Source organism: Gopherus evgoodei, chromosome 17 (assembly GCF_007399415.2).
Source record: "Gopherus evgoodei ecotype Sinaloan lineage chromosome 17, rGopEvg1_v1.p, whole genome shotgun sequence".
Lineage (NCBI taxonomy): Eukaryota > Metazoa > Chordata > Testudines > Testudinidae > Gopherus > Gopherus evgoodei.
This window is the reverse complement of record NC_044338.1, coordinates 196,791-215,894: the sequence shown is the minus strand read 5'-3', so window position 1 is coordinate 215,894 and position 19,104 is coordinate 196,791. Positions and strand designations below refer to the sequence as shown.

The 19,104-nt window shown below is 43.3% G+C and overlaps 1 protein-coding gene across 1 annotated transcript in view; it reads right to left on the bottom strand.

Annotated features, from left to right (window-relative positions):
• Window positions 1–19,104, bottom strand: part of YWHAE (tyrosine 3-monooxygenase/tryptophan 5-monooxygenase activation protein epsilon) — a 72,962-nt gene that overhangs the window by 9,277 nt on the left and 44,581 nt on the right. The window contains exons 4-5 of the mRNA XM_030536361.1: window positions 14,987–15,193; window positions 7,655–7,791 (exon numbers count right to left, since the gene is read on the bottom strand). Of these exons, the coding sequence (XP_030392221.1) occupies window positions 7,655–7,791; window positions 14,987–15,193 (344 nt within the window). The remainder of the gene's footprint in view (window positions 1–7,654; window positions 7,792–14,986; window positions 15,194–19,104) is intronic.

Sequence of the window (19,104 nt, the reverse complement as noted above, 5' to 3'; positions counted from 1 at the left end):
GGAGCACCATGTGTGCTCCCCTGTGAAACCTGAAGTTTGGACCGAGGGTTACATTGAGGGTGGGGGTGGGAGGGAAGAGTCTGTGGTTCCTTTCACTTACTCAGAAAATGTCAGACTTCAAGGAAGTAGGAATAGAAGGTGAGAGTAGTCTAGATCTCAATTTATTGGGCTAGATCATTAATAAAGGTTACTTACCTGTAACTGGAGGTTCTTTGAGATGTGTGGCCCCTATCTGTATTCCACACATGGGTATGCATGAACACCACGCACTTGAGACTGGTAAAGTCATCCAAGTAGCATCCTTTGGTCCACACCTGTGCCCTGGTTCTCCTCGTGCTCTACACTGAGGGCATAAGGGAAAGCATGAACCGGCCACCTCTAACGTTCCTTCTCTACCACAAATTTAGGTATGATCCAGAGCAGAGGGGAAGGAGAACAGGTAGTGGAATACAGATAGGGACCACACATCTCAAAGAACCTCTAGTTACAAGTAAATGCTCTTTATTTCCTCAAGTCCTGGTTCCTATGCGTATTCCACACACCGGTGAATGGCAAGCAGTACTCAGAAAGGGGTGCAAGGATACAGGCAGTATAGATGCCTGTAACAATGGAAACCCCAAGTTTGCACCAGCAGAAGAGGCTTGGACCAAAGCATAATGTCTTGTGAAAATACAGCTGTTACTCCTGGTAGCCTCCTTAAAAATGTCCGGCATAGGCACATCTCAGAGAGATGGTACTGATCCTCCCTGTGCTCTAGTGAAATGCTCCCAGGTAGGGATATCCGTCAACTGATAGCGAAGGAGAATATAGCCAGAAATCCACTTAAGAGTTTGAGCAGTAAGAGTCTGAATAGTCAGTGGTTGGTTTGCTACAGCAACAAATAGTCTAGGTGATTTCTGAACAGGTTTTGTTCTTTGCAGGTTGAACACTAGTGCTTGTTCTGACATTGAAAGATTGAAGTCTCCTCTCCTCTGTAAAAGCACGAGGCTTTAGTAAGAATATTGATAAGTGAATTGATTTGTTTATGTGTAACTCAGAAATTACCTTCAGGATCAATTTTGGGCGGAGGCCAAGGGGTAATGTCTCTTTATGAAATGTAGTGACTGGGGCAGGTTGGCCCCAAGCTCACCTCTCCCTCCTTGGCTGACATAATGGCAACCTGGAAGGCAACTTTCATAGAATGATGGGACATCAAGCACAGGGCCAACCAACAGTTCGAAAGATGGTCCAGTAAGTGATGAAAGTAGGAGACTGAACTAGTAAGTTCCCAGTCACACCCTTTAGAAAACTGGTGGTTACCACATGAGTAAAAAATAGAATAGCCATTACCTGAGGATGAAATGGACTAATTCAGCTAGGTTGATATCCAATGAGCTAACAGAGAAACCAGATGTCTTTACAGTGAGAAGGTAATCTAAAACTGCAGAAATACCTGCTGACCCTGATAACTGATTCTGTTGCACCCACATAGAGAAGGGTGATCTTAAGGTGTTGCTGCTTGGATCTTTCCATGGCTGCTTGTTCTACTAGAAATTGGGGACAGGGTGCGAGAACAAGAATACCACCCCTTTTACAGACACAAAATAATGTTTTTCAGCCCTTTTAGGGGTAGGAGTACATATTGCCAGTGTATACCTAGCTGGTTCCTTAACAGATTCATTCACCAGGAGAGCTACCCTGTTGGGTTCTGTGGACTGCAGGATATTCAAAAGCTTGTACTGTATCTTGGACTTCTAATGGAACGTGAAGTTCTGCAACCACCCTCTGCAAGCACTTGATAGTGCCTATGGTAATCTTGTGGGGATGGTGAAGCTCCTCAAGTAAGGAAGGGGGTATGCCTATTGGTACCAGCTCATCATCTTCCTCTTCCATGTACTCCTATCGAGTTGGGTGCCATTGTCTAGGAGGAGAGGGATTATGTGACTACCGAGTAGAGCACATGTACCAAAGGAGCTGTGCATAAGGATCCTCTGGACACCAACAGGGCCAGTAAGAAGGATCAAAGGCTAGTTGAGGGGGCCCCAAGGCATTGAGTACCAGCAATCTCCTGGAGGGTGACCCTGCCTGGGCAGAGGACATGTCCAAGAAATACCTAGGTGTGGGGGAGGCAGAAGGATGTTTTATCTTGACATCTGTTTCAGCCAATGGGAAGGCTGGATCCAGCTTCATTCAGTACCACTATCAGAGCTGGTGAGGAAGCCCTGGCTCACAGATTACTTTCCTAATCCATCTTTCTCCTTGAGGTTGTATCCTCTTCTGGGGTTTCCCTGAGAAGGACTAGGCACAAAAGTAGAAGAGATTGTAGGTCCAGGAGTGCAAAGATACATATATTATCCCAGAGGATCTCAGCCAATCCAGGGATACAAGGGTCTCAGTTGTTGGTTCTGTCAGATCCCATGCCATGTCAGACTTAGTGGTCAGTGGGTCTTTACAGAGTCAGTCCAGTACCAAGGAGAAAGAAAGAGCAGCTCAGTTGGAGCTTTTGGTTGTTACAGTCGTCAGTCCTTCAGTTAGTTAGAGGTCACAGCCAGCACTGGTGTTTGTTACCAAGGTTAGTACCATTGGAGCTTTACTCCTGCACATTTTCCCTTCATGGTTGGGACCTGTGTGCAAAGGCTCATCCAACTTGGAAAAAGTTAGTGAGGGATCCTTCTCTTCAAGCAGGTTTATGGGGGAATCTGATTTTATGCCTATGAAAGCACTCCCTAGTTTCATGAGGAGCCCAAGAGACAGTCTGCAGATAGACCTGATCCAGTCTCTGCTCCAGAGCTTATGTTCGGAGGGTGTGCTGTTTGAGGACCACAGCTGAGATGAAGGGGGAATCTCCACCGACTGGATGTCACTGATAGTCTCCTGGCTTTCTCCCTGAGGAACTTCACTCAGAGCTCTCGTCCATCTCTGCTCCGGAATGGAAAGGAGTGACAGATACTGTGCCTGACTGAGGTATGAGCAAGCTGAAGGCACCAAAGGTAGTCACTAACAAAGAGCAAGGGCAGGTGCCAGTTACAGAATTCCAGAATTTTATGCATAGTGGTACGCCCAAAAGTGGGCACAGAAAGTCCCCAGGGTGAGGACAAACTCAGCTACAGTAAAATATAAAAACAGTAGAAGTATACACAATTATATTTACAGGAATGAAGACAATGAGAGGATAGTTCCAGACACAGAATTCCAGCTCAGGCCATGTGGTGGTGGTAAGGAGGAACTGAAGAGGGAGCCAGTCCACACCTCCCCTTATAGCCTCTGTGCAGAGCATGAGAAGAACCAGAGCACAGGGATGGACCAACAGATGCTACTTGCACGATTTTCCAGGCCCATGCACATGGAGGCAAGTACTGAGGAAAAAGGATTACTATCAACAGAACAACCTTACAAAGTTCAATATTAGAAGCAAGTTTCTCACATACCAGGAGACAACTCAAAGTGGCATCAAACCCTGCTGCAACAGATGCAAAACCTGCAGACATATCTCTACAGTTACAATGATCAATACTGCCCCACAATACACCTTTCAATATTAACGGGTCCTACACATGCTTATCACAACATGTGGTATACCTCATCCAGTGCACCAAATGCCCCAACAACAACTATATGGGTGAAACCAGACAATCACTATGCTCTAGAATGAGCTCTCACAGAAAAATTATAGAAGACAAAAACCACTATCACTGGTGGGTGAACACTTTTCAAAGCGATCACTCCATACCTAACCTTTCAATACTTCTCAGGGGAAACCTGCAGAACACCTTTCAAAAAACAAGCCTGGGAACTTGAATTCATAGCTCTGCTAGACACAAGAAAACATGGATTTAAGAGGGACACTGGTCTTATGGCTCATTACAACAATTTAACAGACCACACCACCTACTGCCCCTTAATTATCCACTTCAAACCCTTTATGGATAACAATCTAACATGACTGCCCACTTCATTTCAAGTGACCAACTCCAACACATGTTATGGTTTCAGTTTATCAGTATGTCCCAACCTGTATTTAGCTCAGACATACTGCTTCCTTCCCTTGATCAAAAAAAGAGCCCTGTGGCTCAAAAGATTGTACCCTCCAACAAACACTTAAAAATATGAATCTGGCTAGGATACCAAGATAAACCTCTTTAATCCTTGTGAAAAAGAACAACTAATCAATGCTCTACACCCAAGCACAATGCTGTTGGGGCACTCAATTTTTTATTTTTAAGGGAATACCATCACCAAATTAATCACTACCACCACTGCTAGTAAATAAGACTATCAATCAATTGCAATTAACTCACACGATTAACTCAAAAAATTAATTGTGATTAACTGCAGGTTTTAATAGCCCTGTTAAAAAGAATACTAACTGAAATGTAATAAATATTTCTGGATGTTTCCTACATTTTCAAATATATTGATTTCAATTACAACAGAATAAAAAAGGTACAGTGCTCAATTTATATTTTTATCACAATTATTTGCCCTGTACAGATAACAGAAAGTATTTTTCAATTCACTTCATACTAATCTATCAAGAAAGTGCAACTTACAGATTTTTTTTTTTTTTAAAAACAATTGCACTCAAAACCAAAATAATGCAAAATTTAGAGAGCTGACAAGTCCCCTCAGTCCTACTTCTTGTTCAGCCTATTGCTAAGAAAAAAAACTCTGCATTTATGTGAGATATGCTGTCCGCTTCTTATTTACAATGTCACCTGAAAAGTGAGAACAGATGCATGGTACTTTTGGAGCCAGCATTGCAAGGAATTTACATGTCAGATATGCTAAACGTTCATATGTCCCATCATGCTTCGGCCACCATTCCAAAGCACACGCTTCCATGCTGATGACACATTAAAAAAATACATGAATTAAATTTGTGACTGAACTCCTTGGGGGAAGAGTTGTAGGTCTCCTGTTTGACCCACATTTTGCCATATATTTCATGTTATATGAGTCTCGGATTACGACCTAGCCATGTTGTTCATTTCAAGAACACTTTCACTGCAGATTTAACAAAATGCAAAGAAGGTACCAATGTGAAATTTCTAAAGATAGCTAAAGATGCCACTAACAGAAGCTTGATTCTCTTTTTTGGTGGTTTGGATTCTGCAGTTTCCACATCAGAGTGTTGCTCTTTTAAGACTTCTGAAAGCCATGCTCCACACTTCATCCCTCAAATTTTGGAAGGGACTTCAGGGTTCTTAAATCTTGGGTCGAGTGCTGTACCTATCTTTACAAATCTCACATTAGTACCGTAACACTGCACCCCATAATGTTTTATAGAAACATGCTTATGAGTGTAAATATGACATAACTGGAATATGTTTTACAGTAGATAGGCCACGTAACGTATCTTTGCAAAGGTTACGTTCCACTGAATGTATTCATCCTATTCATATGCAGGTATCATTTTTATATCTGAAGTTATGAGTATTGGCTCTATGTTTGTATTTAAAGTGTTTGCTGCAGGAAGTACTTAAGGCAGATTTGGTCAATATAGTGTGAAGGGGTTATTCAAGGAATTGGGAGTACTTAACTAACAATGGACCTTGAGAGACACCAATCCACATCTGAGCTTTCCTGGGAACTTTCAAACTAGCATATGGGCAATGGCATCGGCCTGTAGAGAACTGAGTCATGCATGGACATGTGACTTGACCATATGACTCCAAAACTCCATCTTGTAGCTGTGTTTCTATACAGGGAAGAGGGGGGTTTTCACCCACAAGAGAGATACCATATAAGCCCCTGGAAACATCTCCATTTTGTCTTCAGCTGACTCAAGAGATGGCCTCTCTACCCCGAAGAGATGCCTGAAAGAAAGTGGAACAAAGGACAATAACTACAGGGGTGAGTGATTGCTGGACCCAGACTAGGAGGAAGTCTAGTCTGTCAAAGAAGCTTATTGGAACATCTCTGAGGGCGAGATTTACTTGCATTTAGTTTCCTACTGTATTAGGCTTAAACCTGCGTGTTTTATTTTATTTTGCTTGGTAACTTACTTGGTTTGGTTATTACCTAGAACCACTTAAAACCTACTTTTTATACTTAATAAAATCACTTTTTGCTTATTAACCCAGAGCAAGCAATTAATTCCTGGGGAAGAAAACAGCAGTGCATCTCTATCAGTGTTAAAGGGTGAACAATTTATGAGTTTACCTTGTATAAGCTTTATACAGAGTAAAACGGATTTATTTGGGGTTTGGATCCCATTGGGAGCGGGGTATCTGGGTGTTGGAGACAGTAGTACTTAAGCTGTTTTCAGTTAAGCCTGCAGCTTGTGGAGGACATGGTTCAGACGTGGGTCTATGTTTGTAGCCAGCTAGTGTGTCTGGCACAACCAGGCAAGGTACTGAAGTCCCAAGCTGCCAGGGAAAACAGGCTTACAGGTAGTCCTAGCAGATCAGGTGGCAGTCCCAAGGGGGTTTCTGTGACCCAACCCGTCACAGGTACTCTCTTTGCATTTTGTCAAATCTGCAGTGAATGCATTCTTAAAAACAAACATGTGCTGAGTCATCATCCAAGACTACTATAAACTTGAAATCTATAGCAGAATGTGTGTAAAACAGAGCAGGAGACATTCAATTCTCCCTCAAGGAGTTCAGCTGCAAATGTAATTAACATTTTTTTAATGAGACTCATCAGCATGGAAGCATGTCCTCTGGAACGATGGCCGAGGCATGAAGAGGTATATGGATCTTTAGCACATCTGCCACAAACATCTTGTGACACCAGCTACAAATGTTATACATAGTTTTGTTTGAGTGCAGTTATGTAACAAAACTAAAATTTGTTAAGTTGCACTTTCACTAGAGAGATTGCACTACAGTACTTGTACGAGGTGAATTGAAAAATACTATTTATTTTGTTTATAGCATAAATATTTGTAATAAAAATATAAAGAGCACTGTACAGTTCGTATTGTGTTGTAATTAAAAACGTTTGAAAATGTAGAAAACATCTAAAAATATTTCAATAAATGGTATTCTATTAATAGCACAATTGTGCGATTAATCGCAATTTTTTTTTTTAATTGCTTGACAGTCCTACTAGGAACATTTACTCATTCCTCCATGAACAAAGTCATTCACCATGAATCCAAATGCCTATGCAGATATTAACACTGACCTGAAGAGGAAAAATAGGAGGCTTGTATTTTGGGGTTTGTTTGTTTTAAACTGTAGAAAAACCCTGAATAATGGTGATAGTAGGGAACTTAAGGGGGAAGGGAAAGACGACTGGTCTTCCTGCTAGACTTATTAGAAGTTGAGGTTTATGGACTATGAACAACTGGAAAGATGACAAGCACCAAGGAAATTAAACCTGATTAAATTAAAAATAACTTCTGTCCTCAAATGGGTTATTGCTGAAACCAAATATTTTAATTTAACAGGGAGAAAACCTCTCTTAAGGATTCAACATATCATCCCTTCAATTAAGGGTTAAGAAAAACTCCCTATGTATACTAATTTAATCTCCATGAAGTCATCCAACATAAGAAGGGAAGATAGAAATTCGCTATTGTAAGCTGTAAGGAAAACACAATCAAACAAAAAGGTGCACAAGTCCAAATCCACCCCACATCTACATGCCTGCAGGTCTCCTTTAGCTTAACTTGATTTTTTTGGGAGATAAAGAGTGGAGCAGCATTTTAGAGCAGGTGTCTACTTACCATCACCCTGCATATCTGAAGTCCATAGTGTCAGGTTATCACGTAACAACTGCATGATAAGTGTAGAGTCTTTATAACTTTCTTCACTCAGTGTATCCAGTTCTGCAATAGCATCATCAAATGCTGCTTTTGCCAACCTACAAATATCAGATTAATATATAAGATGTCATAAAACAAACACCTATAGAGGTATCTAGCTTAACTTGTTTCACTGAACGAACAAGATTTTTTAGTTCAGTAATGAGACTACAGCTACCGGTTTTGGGTAAAATTTTCAAAAGCACCTAAATACTTAAGAGCTTATGTCCCATTGACTTCAAAGTCACTTGGATGCTATGTCACAGGGTGACACTGGGCCTTTAATAAGGTAAGAGCCAATGCTCCTGTGCCTCATCTGCTAACTCCAACTGAGCTTAAAAGAGGGTACCTAGGACCTAAGGAGAAGAGACCTACTCAGTGAGGGCTCACTTAACAGCACCCACCGAGTCAGCTGGGAAAGGGACAGGTGAGCTGCCAGACCCAGAAGACTGTATGTAGTTCCTAAGAGAAGACTCAAGGCAAACAAACAGCAAGAGAGGTTTGTTGGTTAGCATCCTTGATCCAGGGCTAGATGCCAGACAGCAGCAGAGGGAGGTGCTTGCTGGCTCTAACACAGCCAAAGACAAGGGTTGAAGACAGGCGAGCAGCAGAGAAGCTTACTTGTTGACATCTCCACACCAGAAAGCTGGATCCAAGGGAAACAATGGGAGGGCCAGAGGAGTGAAGGATGCTCTTAAGGTAAAGATGAGCTATCAGCAGAGAGGTTGTGGGCATTCCCACTGAGAAGAGTGGGGTTGCCCTCTAGCTGGAAGGGCTGATGTGGCTGTCCTGGCACAGGGGCAGAAGAGAACTGAGAGTCCAGGGGTGGCTGAAGACACTGGTGTACACATCACATTGAGGGGGAAGGTGTCTAGGGATTTTAGTGACTACTTGCACTGTGGTGACTAGTGGACTATGGGTTGGGGTATTCTGGACCATTTGTACAATGTTATCATAAACTGGTTCCAAGGAGGGCGGTTTAAGCAGGACAGCATGAAATGGAGTTACTAGGGATTCTGAAAGGGGAACTAAGGCAGGCACACAGGTTGTGCCATGGCCTGGCACACAAGGGAGCTCCAGCCAGGGCCACCCCCTTACACACTATATCCTGCAGTATATTGAAAATAAAGATAATGCTTCCTGCTTCATTAGTAAACTTGAAAATAGATTTAATGGCCTTTAATTAAAATTGTAATTGCTTTAAGTTAGGGCTGTCAATTAATTACAGTTAACTCATTCGATTAACTCAAAAAATTAATCCGCTGATTAATTTTTTTAAAATTGCACTGTTAAACAACAGAATACCAACTGAAATGTATTAAATGTTTTTGGATGTTTTTCTATATTTTCAAATAGACTAATTTCAATTACAATACAGAATACAAAAGTGTACACTGCTCACTTTATACTATTTTACACAAATATTTTCACTGTAAAAATAAGACAGTATGATAATTGAAAAATACGACTGCAGTGCCACCTTTTATCGTGAAAGTGTAATTTACAAATGTAGATTTTTTTTTACATAACTGCACTCAGAAACAAAGAACACAACTTTAGAGTCTACAAGTCCACTCAGTCCTACTTCTCTTTCAGCCAATCGCTAAGACAAGCAAGTTTTGTTGTTTTTGTTTTTTTTTTGTTATGGTTATGTTTACAGGGGATGATGCTGCCAACTTATTTGCAATGGCATCAGAAAGTAAGAAAAGCTGTTTGCACGGGACTTTAGTAGCCCACATTTCAAATATGGATGTAAATACCATTTACAAAGTTAACTATTTAAACTATTAAAAATATTTCCTTTAAACAGTTAACCAATTAAAGGGCCAACTGGCCAGGGCTGCGAGTGTCAGGCAGCACTGCTCCAGCCAGGTGGTGCAGCTGTGGCCCCTCTGGCCGGCTTAGAGGTTAATGGTTAAGGCAGGTTAACCAGTAGACTAATGCTTACTGGTTAACATTTTACATCCCTAATTGTAGGTATTTACATGCCAGATATGCTAAACATTTGTATGCCCCTTCATGCTTCGGCCACCATTCCAGATCACATGCTTCCATGCTGATGATACTTGGGACGAGGTACGGAGAAGCATGCTTTCAGAAGTCTTAAAAGAGCAACACTCTGATGAGAAAACTACAGAACCTGAACCACCAAAAAAAGAGAATCAACCTTCTGCTGGTGGCATCCGACTCAGACGATGAAAATGAACATGTCAGTCCGCACTGCTTTGGATTGTTATCTACCAGAACCTGTCATCAGCATGGACGCATGTCCTCTGGAATGGTGGTTGAAGCATCAAGGGACATATGAAACATTAGCACATCTACCACGTAATTATCTTGCGATGCCAGCTACAACAGTGCCTGCAAACACCTGTTCTCACTTTCAGATGACATTGTGACCAAGAAGCAGGCAGCATAATCTCCTGCAAATGTAAACAAACTTGTCTGTCTGAGCAACTAGCTGAACAAAAAATAGGATTGAGTGGACTGGTAGGCCTCTAAAGTTTTACTTTTAAATGCAGGGGTTTTTGTACATAATTCTGCATTTGTAAGTTCAACTTTCACGATAAAGAGACTGCACTACAGTACTTGTATTAGCTGAACTGAAAAATACTATTTTTTGTTTTTTACAGTGGAAATATTTGTAAAAAATAAATATGAAGTGAGCACTGTACACTTTGTATCCTGTGTTATAATTTAAATCAATATCTGAAAATGTTGAAAACATCTGAAAACATCCAAAAATATTTAAATAAATAGTATTCTATTAACAGCGTGATTGTGATTAATTTTTTTAATCGCTTGACAGCCCTCTTTTAAGTATTCATCCCTGAAAAGTTCAGATTTTTACAAATTAGTTTACCACTCTCTGCTTTGTCACTTTTGTTTCTCCCAAATAAATTAAATGTATCTGGACTCCTTGAATGCTCGCCAACTCTTGAATGACTTAAAGATGCATAAGGCAGAGCCCTAACACTGGGTGAAGTTTCAAAGCTTCTCTTCTGTGCCTATGTGGTTAATTTATTAGAAAGCTTTTCAACTTATATACAGCAGAAAACAAGGAAACCCAGCATATTGCTCATAAGAATGGCCATACTAGGTCAGACCCAAAGGTCCATCTAGCCCAGTATCCTGTCTGCCGACAGTGGCCAATGCCAGGTGACCCAGAAGGAGTGAACCTAACAAGTAATTGATCTCTCCCCTGCCATCCATCTCCACCCTCTGACAAAGAGACTAGGGACACCATTCCTTACCTATCCTGGCTAATAGCCATTAATGGACTTAAACTCCATGAATTTTTCAAGTTCTCTTTTAAATGCTGTTATAGTCCTAGCCTTCACAACCACCTCAGGCAAGGAGTTCCACAAGTTGACTGTGCGCTGTGTGAAGAACTTCCTTGTATTTGTTTCAAACCTGCTGCCCATTAATTTCATTTGGTGGCCCCTAGTTCTTGTATTATGGAAGTAAGTAAATAACTTGTCCTTATCTACTTTCTCCACATCACTCATTATTTTATATACCTCTATCATATCCCCCCTTAGTCTCCTCTTTTCCAAGCTGAAAAGTCCCAGCCTCTTTACTCTCTCCTCATATGGGACCCGTTCCAAACCCCTAATCGTTTTAGTTGTCCTTTTCTGAACCTTTTCTAGTGCCAGTATATCTTTTTGAGATGAGACCACATCTGAATGCAGTATTCTAATTATTCCTAACATCCTGTTTGCTTTTTTGACCGCCTCTGTACAATGTCAAGATCTTTTTCCTGATTCGTTGTAGGTAAATTAGCCCCCACTATATTGTATGTACAGTTGGGGTTATTTTTTTCAGTGTGCATTACTTTACATTTATCCACATTAAATTTTATTTGCCATTTTGTTGCCAAATCACTTGGTTTTGTGAGATCTTTTTGAAGTTCTTCAGAGTCTGCTTTGGTCCTAACTATCTTGAGCAGTTTAGTATCATCTGCAAACTTTGCCACTTCACTTTTTACCCCTTTCTCCAGACCATTTAAGTTGAATAGGACTGGTCCTAGGGGAACACCATTAGTTGTTACCCCTCTCCATTCTGAGAATTCACCATTTATTCCTACCCTTTGCTCCCTATCTTTTAACCAGTTCTCAATCTATGACTGGACCTTCCCTTTTATCCCACGACAACTTAATTTACCTAAGAGCCTTTGGTGAGGGACCTTGTCAAAGGCTTTCTGGAAATCCAAGGACACTATGTCCACTGGATCCCCCTTGTCCACATGTTTGCTGACTTCTTCAAAGAACTCTAATAGATTGACTTTTGCCCAACAATTTATGTTGTTCTAGATGTCTGATAATTTTATTCTTTACTATTGTTTCAACTAATTTGCCCGGTACGGACATTAAGACTTACCAGTCTGTAATTGCTGGGATCACCTCTAGAGCCCTTTTTAAATACTGGTGTTACATTAGCTATCTTCCAGTCATTGGGTATAGAAGCCGGTTTTAAGGACAGGTTACAAACCATAGTTAATAGTTCCGCAACTTCACATTTGAATTTTCAGAACTCTTGGGTGAATGCTATCTGGTCCCAGTGACTTGCTAATGTTAAGTTTACCAATTAATTCCAAAACCTCCTCTAGTGACACTTCAATCTGTGACAGTTTCTCAGATTTGTCACCTACAAAAGCCGGCTCAGGTTTGGAAATCTCCCTAACATCCTCAGCTGTGAAGAGTGAAGCAAAGAATTTGTTCAGTTTCTCCACAATGACTATCATCTTTAAGCACTCCTTTTGTATCTTGATCATCCAGGGTCCCCACTGGTTGTTCAGCAGACCTTCTGCTTCTGATGTACTTAAATAATTTTCTTATTACCTTTTGAGTTTTTGGCTAGCCGTTCTTCAAACTCCTCTTTGGCTTTTCTTATTACATTTTTACACTTTATTTGGCAACGTTTATGCTCCTTTCTATTTACTTCACTAGGACTTGACTTCCACTTTTTAAAGGAAGTCTTTTTATCTCTCACTGCTTCTGTTACATGGTTAAGCCACGGTGGCTCTTTTTTAGCTCTTTTACTGTGTTTCTTAATGGGGGGGTAGGGGGAGAGAAATACATTTAAGTTGGGCCTCTTATGGTTTCTTTAAAAAGCATCCATGCAGCTTGCAGGGATTTCACTTTAGTCACTGTACCTTCTAATTTCTGTTTAACCTCCTCATTTTTGCATAGTTCCCCTTTTTTAAATTAAATGCCACAATGTTGGGCTGTTGAGATGTTCTTCCCACCACAGGGATGTTAAATGTTATTATATTATGGTCACTATTTCCAAGTGGTCCTGTTACAGTTACCTCTTGGACCAGCTCCTGTGCTCCACTCAGGACTATATCGAGAGTTACCTCTCCCCTTGTAGGTTCCTGTACCAGCTGCTCCAAGCAGCTGTCATTTGAAGTATTGAGAAATTTTGTCTCTGCATTTCATCCTGAGGTGACATGTTCCCAGTCAATATGGGGATAATTGAAATCCCTCACTGTTATTGAGTTCTTAATTTTGATAGTCTAATTTCCCTTAGCATTTCATCATCACTATCATTGTCTTGGTCAGGTGGTCGATAATAGATCCCCAATGTTATATTCTTATTAGAGCACGAAAGTACTTCCATAGAGATTCTATGGAACATGCGGATTCACTTAAGATTTTTACTTCATTTGATTCTACATTTTCTTTCACATATAGTGCCACTCTGCTCCCTGCATGACCTGTTCTGTCCTTCTGATATATTTTGTACTCTGGAATGATTGTGTCCCATTGACTGTCCTCAGTCCATCAGGTTTCTGTGATGCCTATTATATCAATATTCCCCTTTATCACAAGGCACTCTAGTTCACCCATCTTATTATTTAGACTTCTAGCATTTGTGTACAAGCACTTTAAAAACTTGTCACTGTTTACTGATGTGTCCGATTCTTTATGTGAATGTTTCTCGGCTGATCTGGCCCTTACATTATCCTCTTCCATTCTCTGCTCCTGACTATAACGAAGAAAATCTCTATCAATAGACTCTCCTCTAAGAGAAGTCTCTGTCCAATCCATGTGTGTCTCTGCAGCAGTCGGCTTTCTCCCATCTCCTAGTTTAAAAACTGCTCTGCAACCTTTTTAAATGTTAAGTGTCAGCAGTCTGGTTCCACTTTGGTTTAGGTGGAGCACCTCTCTCCTGTATTGGCTCCCCCAATCCCAAAAGTTTCCCCATTTTCTAGTGAATCTAAACCCCTCCGCTCTACACTATCGTCTCATCCATGCATTGGGACTCTGAAGCTCTGACTGCCTACCTGGTCCTGCACATGGAACTGGGAGCATTTCTGAGACCACCACCATAGAGGTCCTGGATTTCAGTCTCTTCCCTATCAGCCTAAATTTGGCCTCTTGGACATCTCTCCAACCCCTCCCTATGTCATTGGTTCCTACATGTACCATGACCACTGGCTCCTCTCCAGCACTACACATAAAAGTCTATCCAGATGCCTAGAGAGATCTGCAATCTTCACACCAGGCAGGCAAGTCACCATACGGTTCACCCAGTCATCACAAACACAACTATTTATGTTTCTAATGATCGAAATGTCCCATTATTAATACCTGCCTTTCCCTAGTGACTGGAGTTCCCTCCCCCCCAGAGGTAATATCAGTGCAAGAGGATACCCTAACACCATTTGGAAGGTGGTCCCAGCTATGGGAAGGTTTCCCTCTGCTCCTGTTGACTGTTCTGCTTCCCTGGGCCTCTCATCCTCCTCAACAGCACAGGGGCTGTCTGACTGAAGGTGGGATAATTCTACAGTGTCCTGGAAAAATTCATAAACATACCTCTCTGGCCCCCTTAGCTCCTCCAGTTCTGCCACCCTGGCCTCCAAAGCCCGTACGTGGTCTCTGAGGGGCAGGGGCTTGTTACACCAAATACACACATACACCACCCACCCACAGGGCAGGTAATCATACATGTAACACTCAGACCAATAAACTGGATAGCCCCCACTCTGCTGCTGGGCTTCTGCCTGCATTGTCTCCTGCAGCTACCTAGCTCATGAAAGGACTTTGTTTAAATCAAGAAGTTTTGAATGTAGTTTAGTTTACAGGTTTTAAAGAACAGCAAGTGAACCTTGCCCCCTTCCAAACTCCCTTGCAAAACTCCTCGTTAGCAGCCCTGGTGCAGTTATTCAAATTTACAAGCTATATGTGCTACCCTGTAGCTGGTTTTATATTTTAAAGAAGCCTTCCAGTCTTCTTAGACATTACTTACCTGCAGGCACGGTCAGGGGAATTAAGAATTTCATAGTAGAATACAGAGAAGTTGAGAGCAAGACCTAAGCGTATGGGATGTGTTGGCGGAAGTTCTGTCATTGCAATATCACTAGCTGCTTTATAAGCCACCAGGCTATTCTCTGCAGCCTCCTTCCTGTCATTTCCTGTGGCAAACTCAGCCAGGTACCTGTGGTAGTCCCCTTTCCTGAAAGAATAAAAAGCACAGATTCAGGATTCCTTGATTTCACATTAGCTGTTGAAAAAAAAAACAGTTACTGTTGTTAATAATTGTACATTAATAAATTGGTATAGCATGGGCATTTACTATAGATATATGTCTAGAAAATACAACGTACGTGCTTTTTAAGAATGTAAGACAATAAGCCATGGAAAAAAATGTGAAGCAGCAAGTCCTGTGTCACTTTTTGAAGTAACTAAAACTACACGACTCTTAAAAAACACTGAATATGTTTCACTGAAGTTCAAGTTACTGAGACAATTTTCGAGTCCAGAAAGAAGAACATTCCACCATTAGAGAAGCCATCCTGGACCTTTTCACAAGTCGCAGGAAATGCTTGATAACACAAAATGGAGACTCACCCACTGGTCAGTATCATACACGGAGGTCTGATCAACACCCTATGTAATTATAGTTAGGTTGACCTAACCCCTACTGTAGATGCAACTAGATCAATGAAAAATCCTTGTGTTGACCTAACTGCCACCTCTCCATGGAATGGATTTATTACAGCAATGGAAAAACCCTCCCTCCCATCACTTTAGCAAAAGTCTACACTACAGTGCTCAATTCCTTCTCAGTGATGGATAAAGATTCAGGTGTTCATGCTGACATTAGCTACCTCTGATGTCATAAATGTTCTGATCTATCTACATATTCTATTAAGAGTGGATGGGTCTGCCCTTAAGTGGTTTCATTCCTCAAGCTCAGAGAGTAGCAGGAGGCAACGGCTCTCCTATCCCTAGGGCTTACTTTGTCATACATCCTAGTCAACATAAACGAGGCCATTAGGACGGTTAGTAAAGAGATCAGGCTTAAAGTTCCTTTACAATATGCTGACGACACTCTTACCTAGCTCCATCTCATTCAGTTCAGATTACCTCAGATACATATGTAACATGATATACTACTGAGTATTCCAGACAGTCCATGAAGATATATGAAAACTATAAAAGACGGTTACTCACCTTTGTAACTGTTGTTCTTTGAGATGTGTTGCTCATATCCATTCCAGTTAGGTGTGCGCACGCCGCATGCACGTTCGTCAGAGATTTTTACCTTAGCAACACTCAGTGGGCCAGCAAGGCGCCCCCTGGAGTGGCACCGCTATAGTGCCGGATATATACCCCTGCTGGCCCCTCCGCTCCTCAGTTCCTTCTTGCTGGCTACTCCGACAGTGAGGAAGGAGGGCGGGTGTGGAATGGATATGAGCAACACATCTCGAAGAACAACAGTTACAAAGGTGAGTAACCGTCTTTTCTTCTTCGAGTGCTTGCTCATATCCATTTCAGTTAGGTGATTCCCAAGCCTTACCTAGGTGGTGGGGTTGGAGTGAGACGTTGCGGAATGTAAGATCGCTGAGCCAAAGGCGGCATCGTCTCTAGACTGCTCGACCAGTGCATAGTGGGATGCAAAGGTATGGACGGAAGACCAGGTAGCTGCGCGACATATTTCCTGGATAGGAACGTGGGCCAGGAAAGCGGCAGACGAGGCTTGCGCCAGAGTAGAGTGGGCAGTGAGATGGCCAGTCGGAACGCGGGCCAAGTCGTAGCATGTCCGGATACAGGAAGGTCACCCAGAATGAGAGTCTCTGGGAAGAGACAGGCATGCCTTTCATGCGCTTCGCGACCGCTACCAATAGCCGAGGAGAGCGTCTGAAGGGTTTGGTCCTCTGAATGTAAAAGGCGAGGATCGGGCGGACATCCAGGGTATGTAGTTGTTGTTCCCGGTGCGATGTATGCGGCTTTGGGAAGAAGACTGGTAGGAAAATGTCTTGATTAATGTGGAAGGCAGAGACCACCTTAGGAAGGAAAGCCGGGTGTGGCCGCAGCTGTACCTTGTCCTTGTGGAAGATCATATACGGGAGGTCTACCATCAAAGCACGAAGCTCCGATACTCGTCTGGCCGCGGTGATAGCGACGAGGAAGGCCGTCTTCCAGGACAGGTACAGCAGCGAGCATGTGGCTAACGGCTCAAAGGGAGGACCCGTGAGCCTAGCTAGTACAAGGTTGAGGTCCCAGGTAGGGGAAGGGCGCTTAACCGGAGGGTAGAGTCACTCCAAGCCCTTAAGGAACCTAGAAACTATAGGGTGAGAGAAGATCGAACTGCCGGATTCCCCAGGCTGGAAGGTGAAAATCGCGGCCAGATGCACCCTTATCGAAGAGAGCGCCAGGCCCTGCTCCTTGAGGTACCATAAATAGTCCAAGATAATGGGGACCGATACGCCTGCGAGAGTAAGGTTACGCTGGGTGCACCAATGGGAGAAGCGCTTCCACTTGGTGAGATATGTTGCCCGCGTGGAAGGCTTTCTGCTTCCCAGGAGGACCTGTTGCACCGGGGTGGAACAGCGCAATTCGGATTGGTTTAGCCAGACAGCAGCCATGCTGTTAGGTGGAGGGACTGCAGGTCTGGGTGGTGAAGTCTGCCAAAGTCCTGTGTTATCAGGTCCGGGTAGAGCGGCAGAGGTATCAGGTTCGCTAGAGATAGGTCGAGCAGCATGTGTACCAGTGCTGCCTGGGCCACGCCGGAGCGATCAGGATTAGCCTGTCCCTGTCCCTGCGGAGCTTGAGCAGGACTCTGTGGATTAGGGGAAAGGGTGGAACGGCATAAAAGTAAATGACCTTCCCAGGGAATTAGGAACGCGTCTGAGAGGGAGCCTGGGGAGCGACCCTGCACGGAGCAGAACGCCTGGCATTTCCTGTTCTCTCGGGAGGCAAAGAGGTCTACCTGAGGAAAGCCCCACTTCTGGAATACTGAAAGGAGGACGTCCAGACGGATGGACCACTCGTGGGACAGGAAGGATCTGCTTAGGTAATCCGCGAGAGAATTCTGGACTCCTGGGAGAAAGGAGGCTACCAGGTCTATCGAGTGGGCTATGCAGAAGTCCCACAGTCGCATCGCCTCTTGACAAAGGGAAGAAGACTGCATCCCTCCCTGCTTGTTTATGCAATACATGGCAGTTGTGTTGTCTGCGAAAACTGCAACACAACGGCCCTGTAGGTGATGCTGGAAGGTCTGGCATGCCAGTCGGACTGCTCTCAGTTCGCGGACATTAATGTGAAGCGACAGCTCCTGAAAAGACCAAAGGCCCTGGGTGCAAAGGTGCCCTAAGTGAGCACCCCAGCCGAGAGAGGAAGCGTCTGTTGTCAGAGACATCGAGGGCTGTGCCGGATGGAACGGATGCCCGACACACACCAGGGAGGGCGTCAGCCACCAGTCCAGGGAGCCCAGAACGCTTGGTGGAACCGTGATTATCATGTCTACGGCATCCCTGTGTGGACGGTAGACTGAGGCGAGCCAAGTCTGGAGAGGACGCATGCGCAGTCTCGCGTGCTTTGTAACGAAGGTGCACACAGCCATGTGACCGAGGAGGCCGAGGCAGGTGCAGACAGAAGTTGTTGGGAAGCTTTTTAGTCGCTGTATAAGCGAGACTATAGTCTGAAAGCACTGTGGGGGCAAGCTGGCCAATGCACGATTGGAGTCCAGCATGGCCCCTATTAATTCTATCCTCTGCGAAGGTAGCAGAACGGATTTGTCCAGGTTGATAATCAGGCCTACACGGGTGAATAGGCCCTTGATGACATTTACATGAGTGGTGATCTGAGCATCGGAGGTCCCTCGAATAAGCCAGTCGTCGAGGTATGCGAAGATGTGTATTCGACGATGGCGGAGGGAGGCGGCGACTACCGCCATACACTTTGTGAATATTCGAGCGGCCAAACAGAGGCCAAAGGGGAGGACTGCAAATTGGTAATGTTGACGATTCACCACAAAGCGTAAGTACCTTCTGTGCTGAGGGTAAATCGCGATGTGGAAATATGCGTCCTTCATGTCGAGAGCAGCGTACCAATCTCTGGGATCTAGGGAAGAGATGATGG